The sequence below is a fragment of the Oryza brachyantha genome, chromosome 12 (assembly GCF_000231095.2).
Source record: "Oryza brachyantha chromosome 12, ObraRS2, whole genome shotgun sequence".
NCBI classification, from domain to species: Eukaryota; Viridiplantae; Streptophyta; class Magnoliopsida; order Poales; family Poaceae; genus Oryza; species Oryza brachyantha.
The window spans coordinates 14,762,480-14,784,818 of NC_023174.2; the positions used below are offsets into that span (position 1 = coordinate 14,762,480).

Here is a 22,339-nt window from a genome sequence, read left to right on the forward strand (position 1 = left end):
CTCCTCCTCTTCCACTTCCTCCATGGCGATGGCGACCATCCACTTGCCAGGCTGAGCCCCCAAACCAAGAACACCAAGACGGATAGCGAGAAGCGGGATTACAGAAGAGGAGGAGTGCTACAAGACAGTCCAGGATCCAAGAAGTGGTGTGGTGTGGCTATGGAGAAGCTGTTCGAGGAGCTTGCGAGCGAGGCGGTGAAGGAGCTGCTGCGGGCGGTGAGGGGCACCTTCTTCTGCAGGTCCACGGCCGAGCGGCTGCGCCGGAACGTGGAGCCGCTGCTGCCGCTGGTACAGCACCAGCACCACCATGGTGGGGGCGGGCACCGGAGCGCCGGGGAGCTGGCGGAGCTCGCGGCGCAGCTGAGGGAGGCGCTGGACCTGGCGCGGCGGGCCGCCGCCGCGCCGCGGTGGAACGTGTACCGCACCGCGCAGCTGGCGCGGCGGATGGAGGCGGCCGACCGCGCCATCGCGCGGTGGCTGTCGCGCCACGCGCCCGCGCACGTGCTCGACGGGGTGCGCCGCCTCCGTGACGAGGCCGACGCGCGCATCGGCCGCCTCGAGCGCCGCGTCGAGGAGGTCGCGGCGGCGCAGGCGCAGGCGCACCTGCCGCCCGCCATGTCCCTCCCCTGCGCGCCGCCGCCGCCGCCGCCACCGCCCAAGGCCATGGCGATGATGCCCATGGACACCCTTCCCTCCAAAGCCATGGCGATGGGGCTGGAAGCTCCACCGCCCAAGGGCATGCCAATGGAGATGGAGGTGGAAGAGGACGACGGCGTGGTCGGCAGCGGCGTCAGGGTGGGGAAAGAGAAGGTGAAGGAGATGGTGATGAGCGGCGGCGGCGGGTGGGAGGCCGTCGGAATCTGCGGCATGGGCGGCAGCGGCAAGACGACGCTCGCCATGGAGATCTTCAAGGATCACAAAGTCCGAGGTAAGCAAACACCATGGATCAAAATCACCAAATCCTAACCATCTTGTCTCTCACGATTCTTTCCAAGATCTCTTCTCCAAACACACACACAAAAAAAAAAATTAAAGTTTGCATCTTTCCGCAAAATTATTCGATTCTTGGTGTGAAAAAATTCCATATTTTTCCTTCAAATTCAATTATTGTGGCGGCTTGGCGTAAAAACATGCAAAATCGGAGCACCTTTGGTGGTGGTTGATTGGTGTGCTTTCGTGCAATTAGGTAAAGCTGAGGTTGATACTTCCGTCTTGTTCTTCACCTCTTTGCTCGGTCAAAATTGGCGCTTTGACCAGCTTAGTGCAAGGGTGTACCCTCCTAATGAGATTAGATTTTTGATGGAACATACTAATTACTCCACACGGCCTAACTTTATCAGATACTGTGAAAGAAAAAAAAGTTGTCCAAATTGAGTAACTTAATTTCTGTTCATGGCCATGGCACTTTTGCCTTGAATTCATGGCATGGTAAACCCTACCAGGTGAGTACTGGTGTGTTCTCGCATAGATTCTGATCAAAACTATATGCTTAATTAGCATGCTTTAATACAAACCCGATATGATTATCTTTCCTAGCAAGGGAATTAGAAGTAGTATGGTGGCAGAGCACTCATACAGCTCAAGTTGCAACTTGGATTCATACTGCCACTTTTAATCAAGATAACATTGGAGAGCTTATCTCCTCTAATTGATCTGACCAACCATTGGATCTTTGTTTATCATCAAGATCTGGTTACAGGACAGTTGTATTTGTATTTGATTCTTTCCTAATTTCTCTGAAAAATTTTGCATGCTGCCTTGTTTTTCATGGTGCTGACTTCTTTTTTTTTCGTTTATTTAGGCTACTTCAACGATAGGGTCTTCTTTGAGACTGTCTCGCAGTCTGCAAATTTGGACACTATCAAGATGAAGCTCTGGGAGCAGATAAGCGGAAACCTTGTGCTTGGCGCGTACAACCAGATCCCGGAATGGCAACTCAAGTTAGGTCCAAGGGACAGAGGACCTGTCCTTGTTATCCTTGATGATGTCTGGTCTCTCTCACAGCTGGAGGAGCTCATCTTCAAGTTCCCTGGGTGCAAGACTCTTGTTGTATCAAGGTTCAAGTTCCCCTCGTTGGTCACCCGGACTTATGATATGGAGTTGCTTGATGAGGAGGCTGCTTTTTCTGTCTTCTGCCGTGCTGCCTTCGATCAGGAGACCGTCCCTCAGACTGCTGACAAGAAATTGGTTAGGCAGGTTGCTGCAGAGTGCAGAGGCCTTCCTCTAGCCCTGAAGGTTATCGGTGCATCATTACGAGATCAGCCTCCTAAGATATGGTTGAGTGCAAAGAACCGGTTGTCGCGAGGAGAGGCTATATCCGACTGTCATGAGACCAAACTCATGGAGAGAATGGCTGCAAGCATCGAGTGCTTGTCAGAAAAGGTTAGGGAATGTTTCCTTGATCTGGGTTGCTTTCCAGAGGATAAGAAGATCCCACTAGATGTGTTGATCAATATATGGATGGAGATTCATGATCTTGATGAGCCAGACGCCTTCGCCATCTTGGTTGAGCTATCAAACAAGAATCTTCTTACCCTAGTTAATGATGCACAGTATGTATCAGCTGCTCTATTTCCTTTTAATGCATTTAATAATTACAAAAGGACAGATTTGACATTTGGTTACTCTATGCAGGAACAAAGCTGGCGATTTGTACAGCAGTTACCATGACTTCTCGGTTACACAACATGATGTCTTGAGGGATCTAGCGCTTCACATGAGTGGCCGTGATGCTCTGAACAACCGGAGGCAGCTGGTGATGCCGAGAAGAGAAGAATCACTACCGAAGGATTGGCAGAGGAATAAGGGCATTCCGTTCGAAGCTCAGATAGTTTCCATCCATACAGGTGATTCATTGGCCATTAGTTATACTTCTTAACTTTTCTTAATTTCTTTTTATCATAAAAACTGGCCCGCAAATTTGTTAAACTGATGCTTAATCCTTCAACATAATTCATAAGGTTCCATTTTAGATCAGTACTACATGATCCTGTGAAATATTCCCCTTATATAAAATTCTATAGTGTTTTTAGTTGCTATTATTTGGATTTTTTCTCCTTTGGACAAAATGACCTGACCAGCATGTTTCAATCTTCAGGTGAGATGAAAGAATCTGACTGGTTCCAGATGAGCTTCCCCAAAGCTGAAGTGCTTATCCTCAACTTCGCCTCAACTGTATACTACCTCCCACCGTTCATTGCAACCATGCAGAACTTGAAAGCCCTGGTGCTGATCAACTACGGCACCGTCAGCGCAACCCTTGATAACCTATCAGCCTTCACCACTCTCAATGACCTGAGGAGCCTCTGGCTTGAGAAGATTACCCTCCCACCGCTACCGAAAACCACGATCCCACTGAAGAACCTGCGCAAGATCTCCCTTGTTCTTTGTGAGCTGACCAACAGTCTAAGAGGATCAAAGATGGATCTCTCGATGACGTTCCCGCGCCTATCCAACCTCACCATTGACCACTGCGTAGATCTGAAGGAGCTACCATCTAGTGTATGTGAAATCACTTCACTAGAGAGCATCTCCATCTCAAACTGCCATGACCTCACAGAGCTTCCACATGAGCTGGGAAAGCTGCATTGCTTGAGCATCCTGAGGGTGTATGCCTGCCCGGCTCTGTGGAGGCTCCCGCCTTCGGTATGCAGCCTGAAGAGACTGAAATACCTCGACATCTCGCAGTGCGTGAACCTGACAGACCTCCCAGAAGAGCTTGGTCACCTGACAAGCCTGGAGAAGATCGACATGCGAGAATGCTCGCGCCTGAGGAGCCTTCCAAGGTCATCCTCGTCACTCAAGTCCCTTGGGCACGTCGTGTGCGACGAGGAGACGGCATTGCTGTGGAGGGAAGCTGAGCAGGTCATCCCAGACCTCCGGGTACAAGTAGCAGAGGAGTGTTATAACCTGGACTGGCTTGTAGACTGATGTCCTGGATGCTTCTGGCTCCAAACTCACCTTGTACAGATGATGTGTATATTTTTCCCCCTGTCTAATACAGGATAGAGGAACAATCCACTGTGCAATTTTGACATGTTCAGTGTTCATGCAACTGACTCTCCAGCAACTACCAAAGCTTGTTGACGAAATAGAATCATACAAATACAGTAATATAGATTTTCTTGTTGGCACAAAGTATATTTACATGCACATACAATACAATAACCAATACATATTTTCTGTCTTCCTGTTTAATACAATACAGAAAAAGGTTCCATACAGTGCTTCTCATTTCTCAGTGTTGCCTAGAAACAATCTTGCACGGTTTCATCTGGTGCTAAAATTGTTGCACAACATACATACTACACAATCTGCAGCAACAACAACGCAGCTACAATATGTCTCATCAGATATTCAGACTTGAACAGTAATGGCAGCAGAGGTCTGCTTCTCTATAGCCTGAACAGAGATATCTTCTGGAGCTCTACTTGCTCTGAAACAAGCTGATTCAGACTGCAATTTCATTGCAAATGTTCAGATGATTACATGGCATATACAATCTCTCCACTGCTCTCTATGTCAAGGTCAAGGTCTGAGTCCATATCCTCCATGTCGTCGTCAAGGTCAAGGCTGTCAGTCAAAAACTGGTTGATTCCACGGGTGCCAGCTGCTGGTATTGTTGCTTCTGCCAGTATATGCATGATCTCGTTCATATTCTGCATCGGCTGGTCAGGCTCTTCATACTGATTGCTCACCATGCCATCATCCATGAGGTCAGCTGGTATGTTCTTCATGAACCATGGGTGGTTCTTTATCTCAGTCATGGTGATCCTCTGCAGGAGCAAACAATAGCACGTGTTCTCACATCACAGCTGAATAATGGACGCTGTGTGACAGGAATAAAATTGTTACTCACACTAGATGGGTTGCCGACAAAAATCCTTGTAATGAGATCGCGACACTCCGGAGATATGTGGACATAGTCCGGAATTGAGTACTGAACACCCAATATTTTCTGCAAATTAAGGCCCAGTATTTATATGACTTTGAACATAACTGTAACTTGTGGTGCTACAAAGCTGAATGAATGGTTGGCAAGGATACCTGAATTGTCTTTCTGAAATTCTTAGGATCTTCAGGATCCTCGAAAGGGTATGCACCAACCAACATCACGTAGAGTGTCACACCACATGACCACACATCAGCAATCTCCATTCAAGGACAAATTATTAGGCATTGAGTTAATTAAACGCATTGTATAATAGGGTTGCTTCAGAAAATGATACGCTACTCATGCCATTGAAACATGGACAACACCTTTACAACACAATGGCAGGTTCTATTGTCGAGCAAAAGGCATAGAAGTTGGGCAGTTGTTAATAGCAATGTATCTTTGCATGCAGGAGGGCAACTTAAAGCACAAAGGAGATAGATAATACCTTTCCATCATATTCTTTCTTCAGCAAAACTTCAGGAGCAATGTATGCTGGAGTTCCAACTGTTGATTTTGGTTGTGAATGAAGAACTGATGACTGCAAAATCAGAAAACAACAGGTCCATTATTCAGGCTTCAATCACATCGAGCAATTTCCAGAGAAAGTTCCCCTTTTTCCACAACTACAAGCAGTAATTTAAGCCTCATTGTGTTGCCTAGCTGCCTTCTAGATATCATCAGCCTCCAAACCATCGAACAGCCATAGTAATCCAGACCAAAATCACAGCAAAACAAAATAGAAAACATTGGTACCTTTGAGTAACCAAAGTCGCAAATCTTCAGACGAGGAGTAGTACTTCCATCTAGCAGTGTGTTCTCGAGCTTTAAGTCACGATGGCACACTTGCTTGACAATACAAATCACATAAAAAAGAATTACTTTAGCTGATTAGCTCTGTGCAGCGAACAACTCAGAACTGGGAATCAAAATGATATACCATGGAATGGCAGTAGCTAACTCCAGATATCAGCTGCTGGAAAAAGAAACGAGCCTGAACACACACAACAAAATTCAGAGTAATCCAGGCCAATACAACAGTAGCATCATACAAATACAATACAATTATCGGTTGAGAGAAATGGACAGTGAGATCGACCTCGTCCTCGCTGAAGCGGCCGGCGCTGCAGATGCGCTCGAAGAGCTCCCCGCCGGAGGCGTACTCCATGACGATTGCGAGATGCGTCGGCGTCAGAATAACCTGAAAAAAGAAAAATAAGTGCAGCTTCATCACAATTATTCAGCACGACATGATCTCGGGAAGAAAGAGAGTAGAATCGTGTGTGAACTGTGACGCGATCACCTCCTTGAATCGGATGATGTTGGGGTGGCGCAGCGACCTGTGGTTGATGATCTCCCTCTGCACGTTCTCGTCGATCTGCAAACAATCGAGTCCCGACCGGCGCACGCCGATGGATCAAACCAACCCTCCCAGTTCTTGAGAGAGAGAGAGAGAGAGAGGCGCGGGGGTGTCCTCACCTTCTCGCCGCGGTCGATGTACTTGACGGCGACGAGCTCGCCGGAGGCGCGGTTGCGCATGAGGCGGGCGACGCCGAAGTTCCCCGACCCGATGTCCTTCACCAGCTCGTACCGGTCGCCGTCGTGCATTATCGGCATCTCCATCCCCAGCGGCCCCGCCGCCGCCCCCCTCTCCATCTCCGCCTCCGCCGCCGCCGACCAACCGAACACGCAATCCCACGCTCCCCGCCTCCCCTCGATCCAACTCGCACACGCCTCCTCCTCCTCCCCCGCAGCCGCGCCGGAGAAGAGAAGCCAACCAGCTCGTTTTTCTTTTTTTTTTTTCTTTCTCCCGCGCTTTTCTTATTGCCGCGAGACGGCGAGACAGACAGTGGGAGAGGACTATTTCTCAGAAAAAAAAACCAAACCGTATATTTTTAACAGAAAATAAATTTTATACACGCTAAAAAATCAACAGTAAAATAAAGAAAATACAAAAAACATAAAAAAGAATATTTTAAATTTATAATTAAAAAATTAAATTTTAGTTTATAAATATAAGATAAAATGAAAGATAAGTGTGAAAAGAAAAGGACATTACCCGCACACGTGTCCCAAGCTCACGTCACCAGTCTACCCGCGTTCACGTGACAGGTGGGTGGGAAAAGGGCGCGGAAATATCTGGCGGTGGGGCCCAAACAGCGCAGGGGGAGTGGGAGTAATTACGATCATGCCCTCCCGGATCAGGAAGCGTCGGATGGGAATCGGACGGTGGAGAAGGGTTGACTTTTGGATTAGGCGGTGCTGGTCTCATCGGACGGCTGCGATTGGCTTGGCGGCTACGCGGTCACATCGTCGGCCAATACAAACAGTTGTTGATTTTTGTCGGTTTTTCTCCCTTTTTTATCGCATGTTTTCAAACTACCAATAGATGTTTTTTTTAAAAAAAATTCTACGGCGAAGTTAATTAAATTATATTTTTAAATAGATTTTTAATTTTTATAATAGTTAATTCCGTCGATGCTCTTTCGTCTTTTTATCCTTCGTCCCTGAAGAAGACGGCCTTTTACAAGTGGGCTGGCGACCACTCTTTTAGCTAGGCAGGTGTCTCAAGGAACTAATAAGCCCAATGGACGTTATCGTATTATGGGCCTAATGTGAAGCCCAGAAACTACCGTTTCGGTTCTTTCCAAAAAGAAAAAAAGAAAAAAACATGTTTGACTGGCTGGACCATGTAAGATAGTTGTGGCCGGTAATAGTTTGTTCTCGAAACACGGTATAAATGTAGGCGCTAATAACATACGAAATTTCACTCTTATAAACCTACGATGCTACGAACACCCTATCTATCTCTATAACCACCTCTAGAGACTATTGACGAAGTCGCTATTAACGTATGTTTGTTGATGAAATGATCGCTTATCGCTAAAAGAATATGAGTGAATTATATGTTGAGATATATTTTATTATCCAAATTTCACTTTAGACCATTCTTAAACCCATATTTTTATTTTCAACCGGATAAGCATGTGACCATTGGGATTTGAATCACCCCAAACAATTTATTTGATACACATCAACGACCTCTAATACATCGGTTCTAATGCACCGGTAAACTCAGTATTTGCGAGTATCCTCGTGAGAGGACTTAAATCTAGGTCGACAGGTTCCACTATAAGGAATGACTCTAATCAAATAAGCTAAGCTCTGTTCGACCATTATTATTTTGTTTTTGTTTCTCTCTAATTTAGTACATAGCCAAGCTCTGTAAAATTAGGAATTTTGGTGACGACCTGCTCGATGGTGCTTATAAATTATTGACTATTCTTTTTTAAAAAATGCAATGTTTTTCTTTTCTTTACTGTGAACACCATAAGGGGATTTTATATCAGGAATATTGGTAAATCGAATGCAGGTAAGGATGGGTGGTGCAGCAGTGAGTGCTATCCATCCTATGGAGAATTGGAGATCTCAGTATCTCACAAGGATCAGATCATCTCCATCTTTTCCTGATGCATATATCCTCGTGTCATTTTCCTCTGAAAACTAAGCAGGGATGAAACTTGCAGAGATTCTTCATTCTTCCTTCCACAAGAGACAATTTGCAGCTTGCAACAAACAGCTAATTTATTTGTAATTCAGAGTTTCTCAGCGAGCTAAGCATGTGATATTTTTCAAGGGAAAAAGTAAAAAAAAAGCTTCTGCATGCATTACTTCTTAGCAATTCTAAGGGCATATTCAATTTGGAGCAACTGGACTGTTTTCTATACAAATCCTATAAAATTCATGTGTTCTGAAGAAGCTCCGGATGTGTTCTTCTTAGGTAAGGCCATTTATAATTTCTAAATATTTTTCCCAAAAACATCACATCGAATCTTTAAACACCTAAATAAAGCATTAAATATGTATAAATATTAAAACTAATTACACAGTTATGGGGAAAATCGTAAGACGAAACTTTTGAGCCTAATTAGTATATGATTAGCCATAAATGCTACAGTAACCAACATATGCTCCATGACAGATTAATTAGACTTAAAAATTCGTCCCACGGTTTTCAAACGGAATCTAAAACTTGTTTTGTAATTAGACTACATTTAAACTTCAAACATATATGACCGTACGTATTGACGTGACCTCTCCTCTAAAAAATTTTGCCATCTAAACAGGGGCTAAGGCAAGAGATTCTTGTCAATAATTCAGATAGAACAGCGAACTGCATTCTGAATTCTGAATTCTCTGATCCTGAAAAGCCAAGCAGCACACAGCAACAGAACAGTGCACATAAAGTCGAGATCCATGTAAAGAAAAAGAAATACTCCTGATACAAACGATGATAAAAAAAAAGGAAGAAGAATAAAGGCAGGTAAAGTATATATCAACATATGGTCCATTTCCATTGCACAACTGTGTGCGCCACCATCAGCAATGGTGGCCAGAATATTCTCTGCACCCACACAAACAAGATTGTGATAATAAAGTCACCATATCAGAAAAGAAGGAATTTTATCTCCCTTTTTTTCCTCTTTTTTGTCCTCCTTGTGGTTGGCCATTTTAATTATGTGATAATACATATATATATATATATATATATATATATATATATTAGTCAAGTTTCAGTTAGAAATCCTGTTTCTAGGTCTCAAAGAATGTATCCCCATTTTTGTCTACAAAGAGGCACATGATTTGGAGGGGTGAAAAGGAGGAATAGGATAAAACATAGGATTTTTATAAAAAAAAATAATTGTAAAATACGAGAAAAATATGAGAATAACCTTTAGAATAGACCATAGAAAAAGCACCGTGTCAGATACAAGAGAGAGAGGCTTAAAGCAATTTTTAAGTTTTTATAGCTTTTGCTAACTTTTCTCCGAAATATCTACTGTAGTATTGCTCACTCTGTATGAAGTTTATAAGGTATAGAATCCAATCCTTTATTTCAAAGGCCTTCGAAAATTTTCTATTCTTAAAATCCTTCAACTTTCCTATATATTTTAGTGTACTTTACATATTCCAAAGAAAATCCACAAAATCTAAAATATCCTTCGTTTTTTTCAAACTTCAATGCAATTGTTCTCTACCGTTTCAAATCTCAAGTCATATGCCTTCCACAATTGCTTAAAAAGTAAAGTATTTATGGAACCAACAAGGGGGACTAGAAAAGTATTTCCGGTACACAGGGAGTACACATTAAAGAGGACTTAAATTTTTAGGCAAAACATTTGACAAGAAATCAAACATGGATGAATTCCTAGCCAGGGTTTCAGCTAAAATTTCAGTTTCTCAAGCCCACTGCAGACAGCAGTAGAGAACCAGACAACCACCCCTTCACCTTCACCCTTCACCCTCACCCTCACCTTTTGCAGAAAATTTCAGGGTAAATTAGGCCTTGTTTGGTTCCCAAAATTTTTTTCAAAAACATCACATCGAAATTTTGAACACCTAAATAAAGCATTAAATATAGATGAACCAAAAAACTAATTGCATATTTATGAAAGAAATCTTGAGACAAATCTTTTTAGCCTAATTAGTCTATGATTAGCCATAAGTACTACAGTAACCAACATGTGCTAATGACGGATTAATTAGGCTAAAAATATTCGTCTCGCGGTTTCTAGGCTAGCCGTGAAATTCGTTTTTTCATTCGTGTCCGAAAACCCCTTCCGACATCCAGTCAAACATTTGACGTAACACTTCTCTCAAAAATTTTCTCAATCTAAGGTGATGTTTAGATTGAGAAAATTTTTGGGAGAAGTGTCACGTCCAATGTTTAACCGGATGTCGGAAGGGGTTTTCGGACATAAATGAAAAAACGAATTTCACGGCTAGCCTAGAAACCGCGAGACGAATCTTTTGAGCGTAATTAATCTATCATTAGCATATGTTGGTTACTGTAGCACTTATGGCTAATCATGGGCTAATTAGACTCAAAAGATTCGTCACAAGATTTCTTTCATGACTGTGCAATCAGTTTTTTGGTTCATCTATGTTTAATGTTTTATTTAGATGTTCAAAAATTCGATGGGATGTTTTTGGAAAAAAAATTTAGGAATTAAACAAGGCATAAACACCACCTTAACCCAGACGCTGACGTGTACACATTCCCCTCCCTCGCCAAAGTGGTGGGGCCCGCTACGCGGCGAATCGATGCGACCCTGTGTCACTGACAGCCTGACACGTCAGCGGCTGCCAGGTTGAGGCCGACAAACGCTGCGTGCTGCTGTGCGAGATTCCCTTCTCTCTTTTCATTCCCCACACACACACACGCGCGAAGAGGAATCTTTTTCTCTTCCTCTTTCAATTTTTTCAGGGGGAAAATAGAAAACTGCACATGATTTAGGTGGTGTTTAGATTGAGAAATTTTTTGAGAGAAGTGTCAAATCAAATGTTTGACCGAATGTCGGAAGAGTTTTTTTGGATACGAATGAAAAAACGAATTTCACGGCTAGCCTAGAAACCGCGAGACGAATCTTTTGAGCCTAATTAATCCGTCATTAGCCCATGTTGTTTACTGTATCACTTATGGCTAATCATAGATTAATTAGGCTTGAAAGATTCGTTTCAAGATTTCTTTCATAACTGTGCAATTGGTTTTTAGTTCATCTATATTTAATGCTTTATTTAGGTGTTTAAAAATTTAATGTGATATTTTTTAAAAAAATTTTGGGATGTAAACAAGGCCTTAGTCACAGGGAATCTTGTTTCGCTACTGCACTTTCGTCCCAAAATATCACTGCTTTTAGAACGCTTTCCCTGTCTTAAAATGATTAATTTTAGCTGAGTATCTGTCGAGAAGGGTCATCTTTTCGCTTTTATAAGAAAAAAACTAAATAAAATATTTACTAGCGAAAAATAATCGGTGAATAAAATTTATATATATATATTCTCAGTAATCTAAAATCATAGACTAAAAATAAATTACGATAAAAAACTATAAAATTAACTTCAAATTTTAAGATTACAAATTTAGATTTTGGTTTTATATAAGCAAAAGCAGAAAAGATGCGGTATAAGTTTATCCCTAAAAATTGGTTCTTGAGAGATAGAGGGAGTAGTGCTAAGCCAAATATTCTAAACTTTGAGCATTAATAACAAAAAAAAATCAGAAACATCAGTGTTACTAGATTTATCATCGAGCTAACTCTTTTTACTTAATACCATTCTTATAAATATCATTGATCAAAGTAGTATCTTCAATATCAGGTCAAGAAGTAGTTGCAATTTTTTTTGGCTCGATAGTACACTATGGCCGGGTTCTATAGAGAGAGAAATAAGGTAATTTATTCGGCGCGAAAAACGTAGTAATTGATAAGTACATGATTAATTAATTATTAATTATAAAAAATATGAAATAGACTAATATGATTTTTTTGAAGCAACTTTTCTATAGAAAATTTTTAAAAAAATATATTGTTTAGCAGTTCGGGAAGCGTGCGCGTGAAAAACGAGAGAGATAAAATATCTTATCCGGTTGCCAAACGGGACCTATGTTTTATATAACATTTTTGTTAGTGTACTCCAACTGCCCTCTTGTTTTTCCCCCTTCTTCAGAACATCACTGCAACATATGACCAGTGAATTTCACCAAATTCATATGGAAAATTCCGCGGAAACAGTGGGCGTACTGACCTGGAACTTTACAAAAATCTAGGCGAGTTTTACGTATAGAAATCGTAATCTGAAGTCTCAGCTCATAAAGTTTCAGGAGAGGATCGAAATTCGGTCAAGCATGCAAGTGCAACTGCTACAGACTTCTGCAGTTAGTTGGCATTTTGTTTGGTACTATCTCCATTTCATAATGCAAGATGTTTGATTTGTTTGGTTGTAATGTTTGACCATTCGTCTTATTCAAAAATTTAGTACAAATATAAAAAATGATAAACCGTGCTTAAAGTTCTTTTGATAATAAAGTAAGTCACAAGCAAAATAAATGATATTTCATAATTTTTTGAATAAGATAAATGATCAAACATTGCAGGTAAAAAAGTCAAACATCTTACATTATAAAACGGAGGGAGTACTGTTTTCTTTAAGACTCTCCATGCCAATTAAGAAGAAAGGAGATGAGGTGGACTTAAGCATAACCCCTCTCACTTGATTAGTAATGACTGCTGAGTCAGCTGGTGCCCTGTCACAATCTTGTGAGAATCTTGAGAAGAAGGTGCCTGCCTGCCTGCCCAAACCTTCACACAAAAAAGGGGAATATCTGATGAATATGGTTGGCATCTCCAAGCTCTCATAGCCTAACCAAAAGGAAGGGATTAGGATTTGATCTCACATCACCCACCCCCTCCTCCATTATTAATTCATCAAGGGTTAACATGATAAGATAAGATACTAATCTCTTGCATAATGTAATGTAGACATGTATAGAGAGAGAGAGGGGGGAAAGATGAGAAAGAAGACAAGTTGTGCAAGTCTTTGGAGTAATCTCTGGGGGATCTCACAGAGATTCTTCTGCCCTTTGAAATTATATTGGTCTTGGGTTGTTTTTTCTAGTCTTCTCCTTTTCTGCTGATGTTTTTCATGTGAAGGTTTGCAGCCAAGTCAAAAGAATGGCTCTTGGAACCCTGGCAGGGGCAACTGGCCAACCAACTAATGTGCTACTTGGACTTTGAATGCTTCCCCATTGGACCCTAGTCATTGGCATTAACTGAGCAGTGTTTAGTACTCCAATGCTTAGGCGTTGTTTAGTTCATAAATTTTTTTTTCAAAAACATCACATCAAATCTTTGGATACCTAAATAAAACATTAAATATAGATAAAAAAAACTAATTACACAGTTACGGAAGAAATTTTGAGACAAATCTTTTGAGCCTAATTAGAAATTGATTAGCCATAAGTGCTACAGTAACCAACATGTGCTAATGACGGATTAATTAGGCTCAAAAAATTCGTCTTGCGGTTTCCAGCCGGAATCTGACATTTGTTTTGTAATTATACTACGTTTAATACTTCAAATATGTATCCGAAAACTTGATGTGATGTTTTTGCAAAAATCTTTTGCAAACTAAACACCACCTTAGATGTAATAAAAATGTAATAAAAGTGACATTTTTTGCAAAAAGTTTATTGATGTAAGTTTATATTTCATAGTAGCAAGAATGTTCCTTTTAGCTACAGTGGATGGCAATTGTGCCAGGCATGCTTTTGAAGCTCCTAAATGGCATAACTTTTGCGAAAAATAACAAGTCATCAGCATTTCTTAGAAAACGAACTTTTCATCCTTATGATATGTGATTCATCCGTTTGTGTCCTTAAACAGTCGTCGTAAACTCAGTTTCATCCATTATCCATTATGATATGTGATTCATACGTTTCCCGAACTGCTAAACAGTATATTTTTTATAAAAAAAATTACTATAGAAAAGTTGTTATAAAAAATCATGTTAATCTATTTTATATTTTTAATAATTAATTAATTATGTACTAATCTATTACTACGTTTTTTTATATCAGAATAAGTTAACTTACACCCACGTCGAACCGGCCTAAGATGGGCAGGCTTTAGGGAGACAGCCAAAGTCATCACATCCCGTTTGAGGCGCACTTGGCACTTACCAGACCAGCACACTGAAAAACAGCAGCACAAACTAAAAGTTGAAGCCATCTAGATTGGTAGTGGCATGTGCATGAAACCCACAATTGACCTAGAGATACGATAAGGATCTCGATAGGCGCAGGACGACGTCCTACGGTGATAACCTAGTGCAATATTGATCTTATACTCTTCCTTTCCTCGAGTGTACAAATATTATTTCCAACCGTGAAATCTACACAATAATGCACCGACTGGTTTTACTTATGCTTCATCCTTATTTATCATTCTTTAAATCCGATGGCTAAAATCATCTTCGTAAGATTGGATGGTTAGGATGGACTCCACGTCTCCTTACACAAACTTTCTATATATTAGAAACTTTCAAAATTAAATTATATTTATCAATTTTAGAGTTTACGTATGTTATTAATTATCATTCTAATTAAAAACAATACAAACACTTTGAATATATTAGAGACTTTATATTAAGACAAATATATAAACTTTTCAATTATTATAAATATGCAGTATATAACTATAGAATCAAAGTTTAATCACATCAACGATATGGCTGGCGTAGTAGCACATGCCGATGCAAAACACCATTAAAACACCGTCAATTATGCAAACACAATGAAGTTATGTTTATCATCATATCACAGTTGCGCTCATTATTAGATCAATGAAAGCTCTAGAGACAAATATTATTGAATGCCTAAACGATCAAATCACTAACAATAACATCAAAGATAAATATCTAATAAATAGAAATTACTATTTAGGGTTCTAGGAATATTGCATTGGCAACATCTTTTTATCTGAAATAAATAAAATCGTTGATCTGTCAAATGATGCATCGTTGTAGAATATGAAGGGTATGTACACCTCATAATAATAAAGAATAGGAAACACAATAATTGAAAACATCACAGGTAATTTTGCTTTATTAAAAACTATGTGGTATATTTTAACACTAAAAGGAACTCATGTGATAAATATTTGCCAGGTATTGTACAATCATATTTGATTTTAATTTCTTTTTACGTAATATAAGGAGACATAATGGTATTTGTTTTTAAACTCATAAAAATTTAGATTTTGAATTACATATTATTTAAGAGTTACATAGTTGTTTTGTTCATTTGATATCATAAACAATTTTTCATTTAATATAAGGAGATAGGAAGTTGTATGGGATGTAACTCATGTTTGTATAAAGTAGATTTTATTAAATTTAGCTTTATATAGTTTAAGTGTGTTGTGCTAATATTATATAATTTAAATAAATTATTTAATTAAAATTATCATTGCAATATGTGAACTTGATATTGTAGTGATTTTGGAATTAGTGTAATTGACTATGCAAAGCTATATGGTTTGTTGCTAATTTGATAAGAGTTTGTTTAGACAATCAAAGTAACAAATGCTAGATAGATAGACAACTTTAGCGATCACATTTGAAAAGTTAGCACGTATACAATACTAGCTGGGAATAATTTCCTCCGTTCCAAAGGAGCCCCTATGCTTCTAGAGGCTTAATAGTGGCAACTATCGTCATCACCATCTCTCTCTCTGATATATATATACGAAACCCTAACCTTGGTGCTTTGGTCCCCAAGTGAGTGAGGGAATCTCTCCTACATTTCTATCTCCCCCTTATCACCAGTACTAACACCATCACCATTCACCAACAAACAGCATTCAGGCAGGGGGGATGAGGAGGAAGCAGCAGGTGATGTTTTCACTGTGCAAGTGCGAAACCCACGCTAGCCATCGATCTATCTACCTGTAGCTCCCTTTCTGTGGAAAGGCATGGCTCATGTAAAGGGTGGCAGCGTGCAGGTGTTGGTGCTGGCCCATGCATCAACCAACAATGGCATCCACCACCCACACTACCACTTATCCACTCAATTCATCCATTTCAGGGACCATGTCACCATGGAGATGCATGGAATGAGAAGGGGATGTATTCTCTCCCGTTTGATATATCCCTTAACTTTTCGCTTATGTTTATGCTTATAAGCTAAGGTTTAAATTTTTAACAATTGATTTTAAGGTTTTTCACCGAAGTTTGTCTTCCAGCCTTAGACTTTTAGACCACTAAAAATATGTATATAAAAGTTTTATTCACAAATTATTTTTTGTTTGCATATATCGTTTGGCTTTTTTTATAAAAAACCAAACAATCACCCCTACAATTTGATCATCTGTTGATAATCAACAAATAAAATGACAGCTTGTATGAAAACTTAAATTGCTTGGGAGGGGTTGTGGGGCTATCTAGCCCGCATTCAGCCGCACATGTAAGTTAACTTAACATTCTCGTTTTCCGCACACAGCTTCCTGAACTGCTAAACGGTGTATTTTTGTAAAAAAATTCTATAGAAAAATTGTTTTAAAAAATCATATAATATATATTTTTAAAATAATTAATAATTAATTAATCATGTACTAATTAATTACTACGTTTACCCGAACGCAGCCCTAGTAGGATCTATGTCACCGAATTTTCAATGTAAGCACAGTATGAGAGTTCTGTGATGTTTATATATGTTCATATGCATGGGTCAATTTTCAATCCGATCAGATGCTTGTTTTTTAAACCTCTCTAGTCTCTATCGACAGAAATAGCCATTAGTCCACTAATAAGCACCGGAAAATTTCCTCCAAACAAACTAAAATTAGTACATGCATATGACTTATAACAATATTATCCCTCGATCGATATTCCGTTTCTAAAGTTTCAAATGTATAATAATTAAACTGTTTGAGATCCATCGCAAACCCACAATTACATAAGGAAGGATTTTCCCTAGTGGTTTCATATAACCTCATCTTTTCGCTTTCTGTTTATGTTTTATTTATTAAAATTTAAACATTCAACCTTAAATTTAAAGTTGATTTTATTATTTTTTTGCTGAAATTTGTTTTCTAACTTTGGCTTTTATATCGCTAAGAGTATGTAAATATCAATTTTATTTACAAATTATTTTTTGTCTATAAAAAGAACCAAATAATCACCCGGTATTGAGGGAGATCGATGCATGCATGCCTGGAGATGCTTTTCTTTGCAGTCGCATGCGGTGGTATGAAAATGAGAGAGAATTGGTACTGCAGGCAGCAAAGAATCCAATGGGGAAGAAGAGGAGGGAATCCGATCGATCGATTCGTACGATTCCATTGCAATTATTCACGCTCTCGATCCCATCCTTGCATCCAAAGGCACCCCCTGTGGGCCCCCTCTCCATTCGGAATCTCCACAGATCCAGACCCAATCATGCCGGGTGAAAAACGCAAGGAGTATTTTTATTGCAAAACAGTATATCATCTTTGATCAAACCTTTGTTTTTTTTATATTTGATGATTTGTCACTCCTAGAGGTGACACTTAATCTATGTGTCTATGATAGGTGGGTTCAGGATCCACATGTCATAGACACGGAGAGTGGCAAATTGTTAACATGAGCACTGTAGCAGATGGCAAAAAGTTAAATGCCCCTTGTTTTTTTAGTCTCGCTACGACCCAGTGTACTACCCGCGTATGACTAAAACACTATGACCATTGATTAGGCAAAGGGGATCAAGTGAGTAGCACTGTAACCATTGATCAATTGAGTTATACGTAAGTCGGATGGTTGAGTCATACGCATAGTAATTTTCTTTTTTCCTCAAGAGACCAAAAGTCCTTGCAAAAATCTTTTCAAAATTTTGTCGAATTCAATCGGATGACGAGGAAATTTTGTGTCAACAGTGATGGTATAGATGGCCTTCAGCAGACGAGGGATTTGACCTTTTGATACTTGTAAGATTGAGATCCGATTATTTGATATCCTGGCCCATTATCATTGACTCAGATGGTCCCACATGTTATACTCATAGTGTCAATATAAATAATTGGACAACGAAAAAAGTGTCAAATCATCAAATTTATCTCACCAAACACATCGGTGCGTTCATGTGTGGTGGGGTTGATGTTTGTTCAGGGAGCACAAAGATATGCAGGATGTGTTATTTCTCGATGAAAGATGAAATAATTTTTTGTTCTTTTATATCTATTTAATGCTATAAAAATAAAATTAACTATACACAGTTGAAAATTTATTTTAGAAATATGATACGATAAAATTTTATATAAAATTATTTTATAAAAAACATTGTTTAATTAGTTTGGGAAGCATAAACACGAAAGCCAAGAATTCAACGGATTAGAAAGTGTGCTTACGGGAACGAGGTGAGTTTTCCTACTATGTTACCCAAAAGAATGCAACCTTATGGCTTGTTCGGTTTGGAGGAAATTACCAAAACACATGAATTTTTGAAAGAGGTTGGATGGATATAAATTTGTCTTTATTTTCTCTCTATAACTTGTGGGATAGAAAAAATTCCTTTAATTTTCCTATGCATTATTCCAAATGGCACCCATATGAATTTTTATTAGTAATCTAAATTTTTTGTTTTCCTTCTCAAAAGAAGGTAAAATTTGATGGTCTAACACTTTCTTTGTTCTCAAATTATTTATGTTGACACTTGTGAGTATTATATGTGAGATCATCTAAGTTAATGATAGTGGGCCCTAAATGTAGTAAATTGCACTGTTACCCTCATTACCTACATTCCAGTCGTTTCCAAAATAAGCAGCATTAATTCCGAGTAACAATTGTGCCTAGTTGATAAAGGATTACAATTGAAGGTTACCTCTAGACATGCTCTGGAATATGAGAATTACAAGTATTATGATAAACAAAATTAAATGCTACAAGGAGAAATGATCTAAAATGGAAGGGGTAAAAAAGAAGATAAGTATGTGTTTGATTCATGAAGAAAAAAAAAGTGAGATGATTTTGGGCAAAATAACAATATTATGGCTCTAAATTTGGATATTGTGGCTAGGGACTAAGGCCATGTTGGGCACGTGCCACTTTCTTACCCAAATTCCCTCGTTTTCGCTCACACGCTTCCCGAATGCTAAACGTTGTATTTTTTATGAAATTTTTATAGGAAAGTTGTTTTAAAAATCATATTAATCTATTTTTATTTTTTGTTATAATTAATCAGATATTAATCTATTATTATATTTTACGTGTTGGATAACTTACCCCGAAACTAACCAAAATGAACTCGGAGTAAGTGGTGGGTACTGTTGAATGTTCTCTTCCACTTTTCATTGCCAGCGAATGGCTCTGACAAAATGGTGCACAAATGGGAGGATGCCAAATCATGGAATCCCAGCTTTATGCTTGTGGAGTTTCAACTTTCAACATTTGTTTTTTTGAATCATACTTTCAGCATCTGGAAGGTACCTCCTTGGTACATACAAAAGGAGGTCAAAAGGAATAATCTTGTTTCACACCAATTGCATGCTCATTTTGTTCTGTCAATAACTGCGGCTAATTGAAGCTTCAACGAATTAGAATAAAATTTAAATTTTGATTTATACACAAGTGAAAATCCGATGCCAAAGTTTTTTTTTTTTTGCACCTGTTCACTTCAAAAGAATCTTTGCAGCTTGGGAGCCGTGACGTTGCCTGTCTCCATGGGAATCTCTCTCTGCTTTGGCGTGTCGTCTCAGCCATGGCGGCAGCAAAATCCCAGGGAGATCTCATCTCATCTCACCTCTCTCCCATGGCCCACCCCATACATGGAATCCTTATCCCTTGGCCATTCCTCTTCTGCCAATAATAAATCCTCCAACACCTCTCACAGACGATGGAATCTCTATTCTCCTAAAAAACCCTGCCACGTGGAGGGAAGCCATTGGCTGGGAGGATGAACAATCTTGGGAGCAGTTGTTCTACTGCACACAGACTTGCACCATCCACTTTAATAATTTGGTGAAAGTAAAAAAGAACTTGTCATTTTCCACTATGGTGAAAAAGAGTATCGAAAAAAATCTATACGATGTTCGTTGCAAAATATAAACATTTCTGAAATTCATATATAAGCTTTCTCACTAGTAACTCACACGATTTCAGTTATTTCACAGCTAATCATATGTTTAAAAAGAAATCTAATTTGAATAATATAATTAATTCAAACTAAAAAACTGTTGAAATAACTAAAAGAGAATTGTTGATCCCAGCCTCTATTAAACAAATTAAAATGTTTATATTTTCGAACGGACCTAAAAAGAGCAAGTCCGTGGAAAGCTAATTGTTTATTCTTACAAGCTTTGGTTACTCTTACTAGTATATGCTAGTGTAACTTCAGTGTCAAGGCATAAATCCTTTTCAGATTTGACAAGGGTCAGATGATGCTTGAATTATTTCATTAGCTATACTTGCTGGAAAGTATTGAAAATGGATCCCCTCACTGTCATGGGATCATGCCATCAAGATAGATATCCCTAATTAATCCATGGTACTACTCTAACATTTACCAGATGAAGATAGAGAAAACAGTACTTTGGCAATTCTCTGGTCCCCCATGCACCCCCCCCCCCTTAAAAAATAGGAAAATAACTTTTCATGATGAAAGTGTGAAATTAAAAAAAATGTAAGATTGGTATTTGGAATGATAGCTATTAACTTATAAAAACATTAGCTAGTTCTGAATTAGGATGTCTTTGGTTTTCACATTTATTATTTGATGTCAATTTGCATTTATACGACAAGCATCGATTGGTCGCGTGCTGCATGAGGTAGAAACTGAACAAAAGTCCAACACACTTTGCTGGTCATGGAAAGCTCATGAAATCTATCGTCTAAGTCACATTAATTAGATATTAGGTACTGGCTAATATTACTCTTCCTAAACTACCAATGCGATTTTAAAAAAACCGACTCATAGAAAAAAAACAAAATGGATTACAATTTAAATAGAACGGCATGCCAACTCATTTAGGCTGCGTTCGTTTGTGCAGCTTATCCCCATATTATTTCTTGGCTTCCGAGAAAAACCACCCGATATAGAAATTACGTGAAAAGAAAACTAAACTCATGGAGCATTTTGAGAGAAGCATCACTAATTCTAGGGAAGAAGAATAACAAAGAAGAGGAAGGACGAGGAAAAAAAAGGCAACAAAGAATGGGAGGAATATATCCGTGTGTATCCCCTTGATGAAACCTACCCCTCACCAACTCTCAACTCCCAAGCATGAAGCATCAACGAGGGGAGGGAGAATGGCACAAAAGCTCAGGGCAAGTACAATAGCAGGCTATAAACCAACTATAAGCATATTTTAAAGAAATGAGAGAAGAGAGAAGAGAGGTGAGCTACTAATTTGTACCCAGCTGCACACGGATTCCAAGACACGATGTGTGTATGACATGTGAGACCATGTACTAATGTTTTGTAGGTAACTATTGTATAAATTGGCTATTAGATTGATTATAAATAAATTAGAGCTAGTAGTTGGCTATACTATTTAACTTGCTCTCATTGCTAACGACAACATAGGAAAGCGGGGGGGGAATCAACTTTCCAGCAATTTATCCCTATCTTTAAACCCCCCTTGGTTTCTCACAAATTTCCGCCGCATCCAAATGCGCACGAATTAAGATTCCGTTTGAGATAAACTAAAATTCTTGGATATTTATTTGAAGGTGTAGATCAATGAATTTACTCATACAAAGTTAGTAATTTTTTTCTAGGAAAATATTCTAAACATCTGTTTATCTCAAACGCGCCGCATCCAAATGCGCACGAATTGACTCATACAAATGAAATGAATGTCAAGGCAGAAAGAGATCTGGATGAAAACTTGGAAAGGATCCGGATGAAATTAGGAGAAATGTGAGGGGGTGGGTTGTGAAAGAGTAAGAGAGAGAGGGAGAGGGAGAGAGAGAGAGAGAGGAGGAAAGATTCGGTGGTGTGGATCGAAGGGGAGGCGGTATCCTGACCGACGCCTCCTTTTGGGGTTGGGTTGGGTGTTACGCGACGAAACGCCTCTGATGATTCCACGCCCGCGG

The 22,339-nt window shown here is 39.3% G+C and overlaps 2 protein-coding genes across 2 annotated transcripts; one reads left to right on the top strand and one right to left on the bottom strand.

Moving 5' to 3' along the window:
• LOC102711114 (putative disease resistance protein At5g47280) lies at positions 1-4,091 on the top strand. Its single transcript, XM_006664090.3, has 4 exons — positions 1-928; positions 1,802-2,552; positions 2,635-2,846; positions 3,098-4,091. Exons 1-4 carry the CDS (start codon positions 160-162, stop codon positions 3,928-3,930), a joined length of 2,565 nt encoding a protein of 854 aa, XP_006664153.3. The 5' UTR covers positions 1-159; the 3' UTR covers positions 3,931-4,091.
• Positions 4,092-4,110: 19 nt separating this feature from the next.
• Positions 4,111-6,766, bottom strand: LOC102710831 (serine/threonine-protein kinase SAPK9). The gene is made up of 9 exons (XM_006664089.3): positions 6,413-6,766; positions 6,237-6,311; positions 6,033-6,134; positions 5,874-5,927; positions 5,690-5,782; positions 5,382-5,474; positions 5,047-5,151; positions 4,859-4,957; positions 4,111-4,775 (listed from the first exon to the last, which is right to left on the bottom strand). The coding sequence occupies exons 1-9, from the start codon at positions 6,587-6,589 to the stop codon at positions 4,485-4,487; spliced, it is 1,089 nt and encodes a 362-aa protein (XP_006664152.1). The 5' UTR covers positions 6,590-6,766; the 3' UTR covers positions 4,111-4,484.
• Between the last annotated feature and the right edge of the window lie 15,573 nt (positions 6,767-22,339).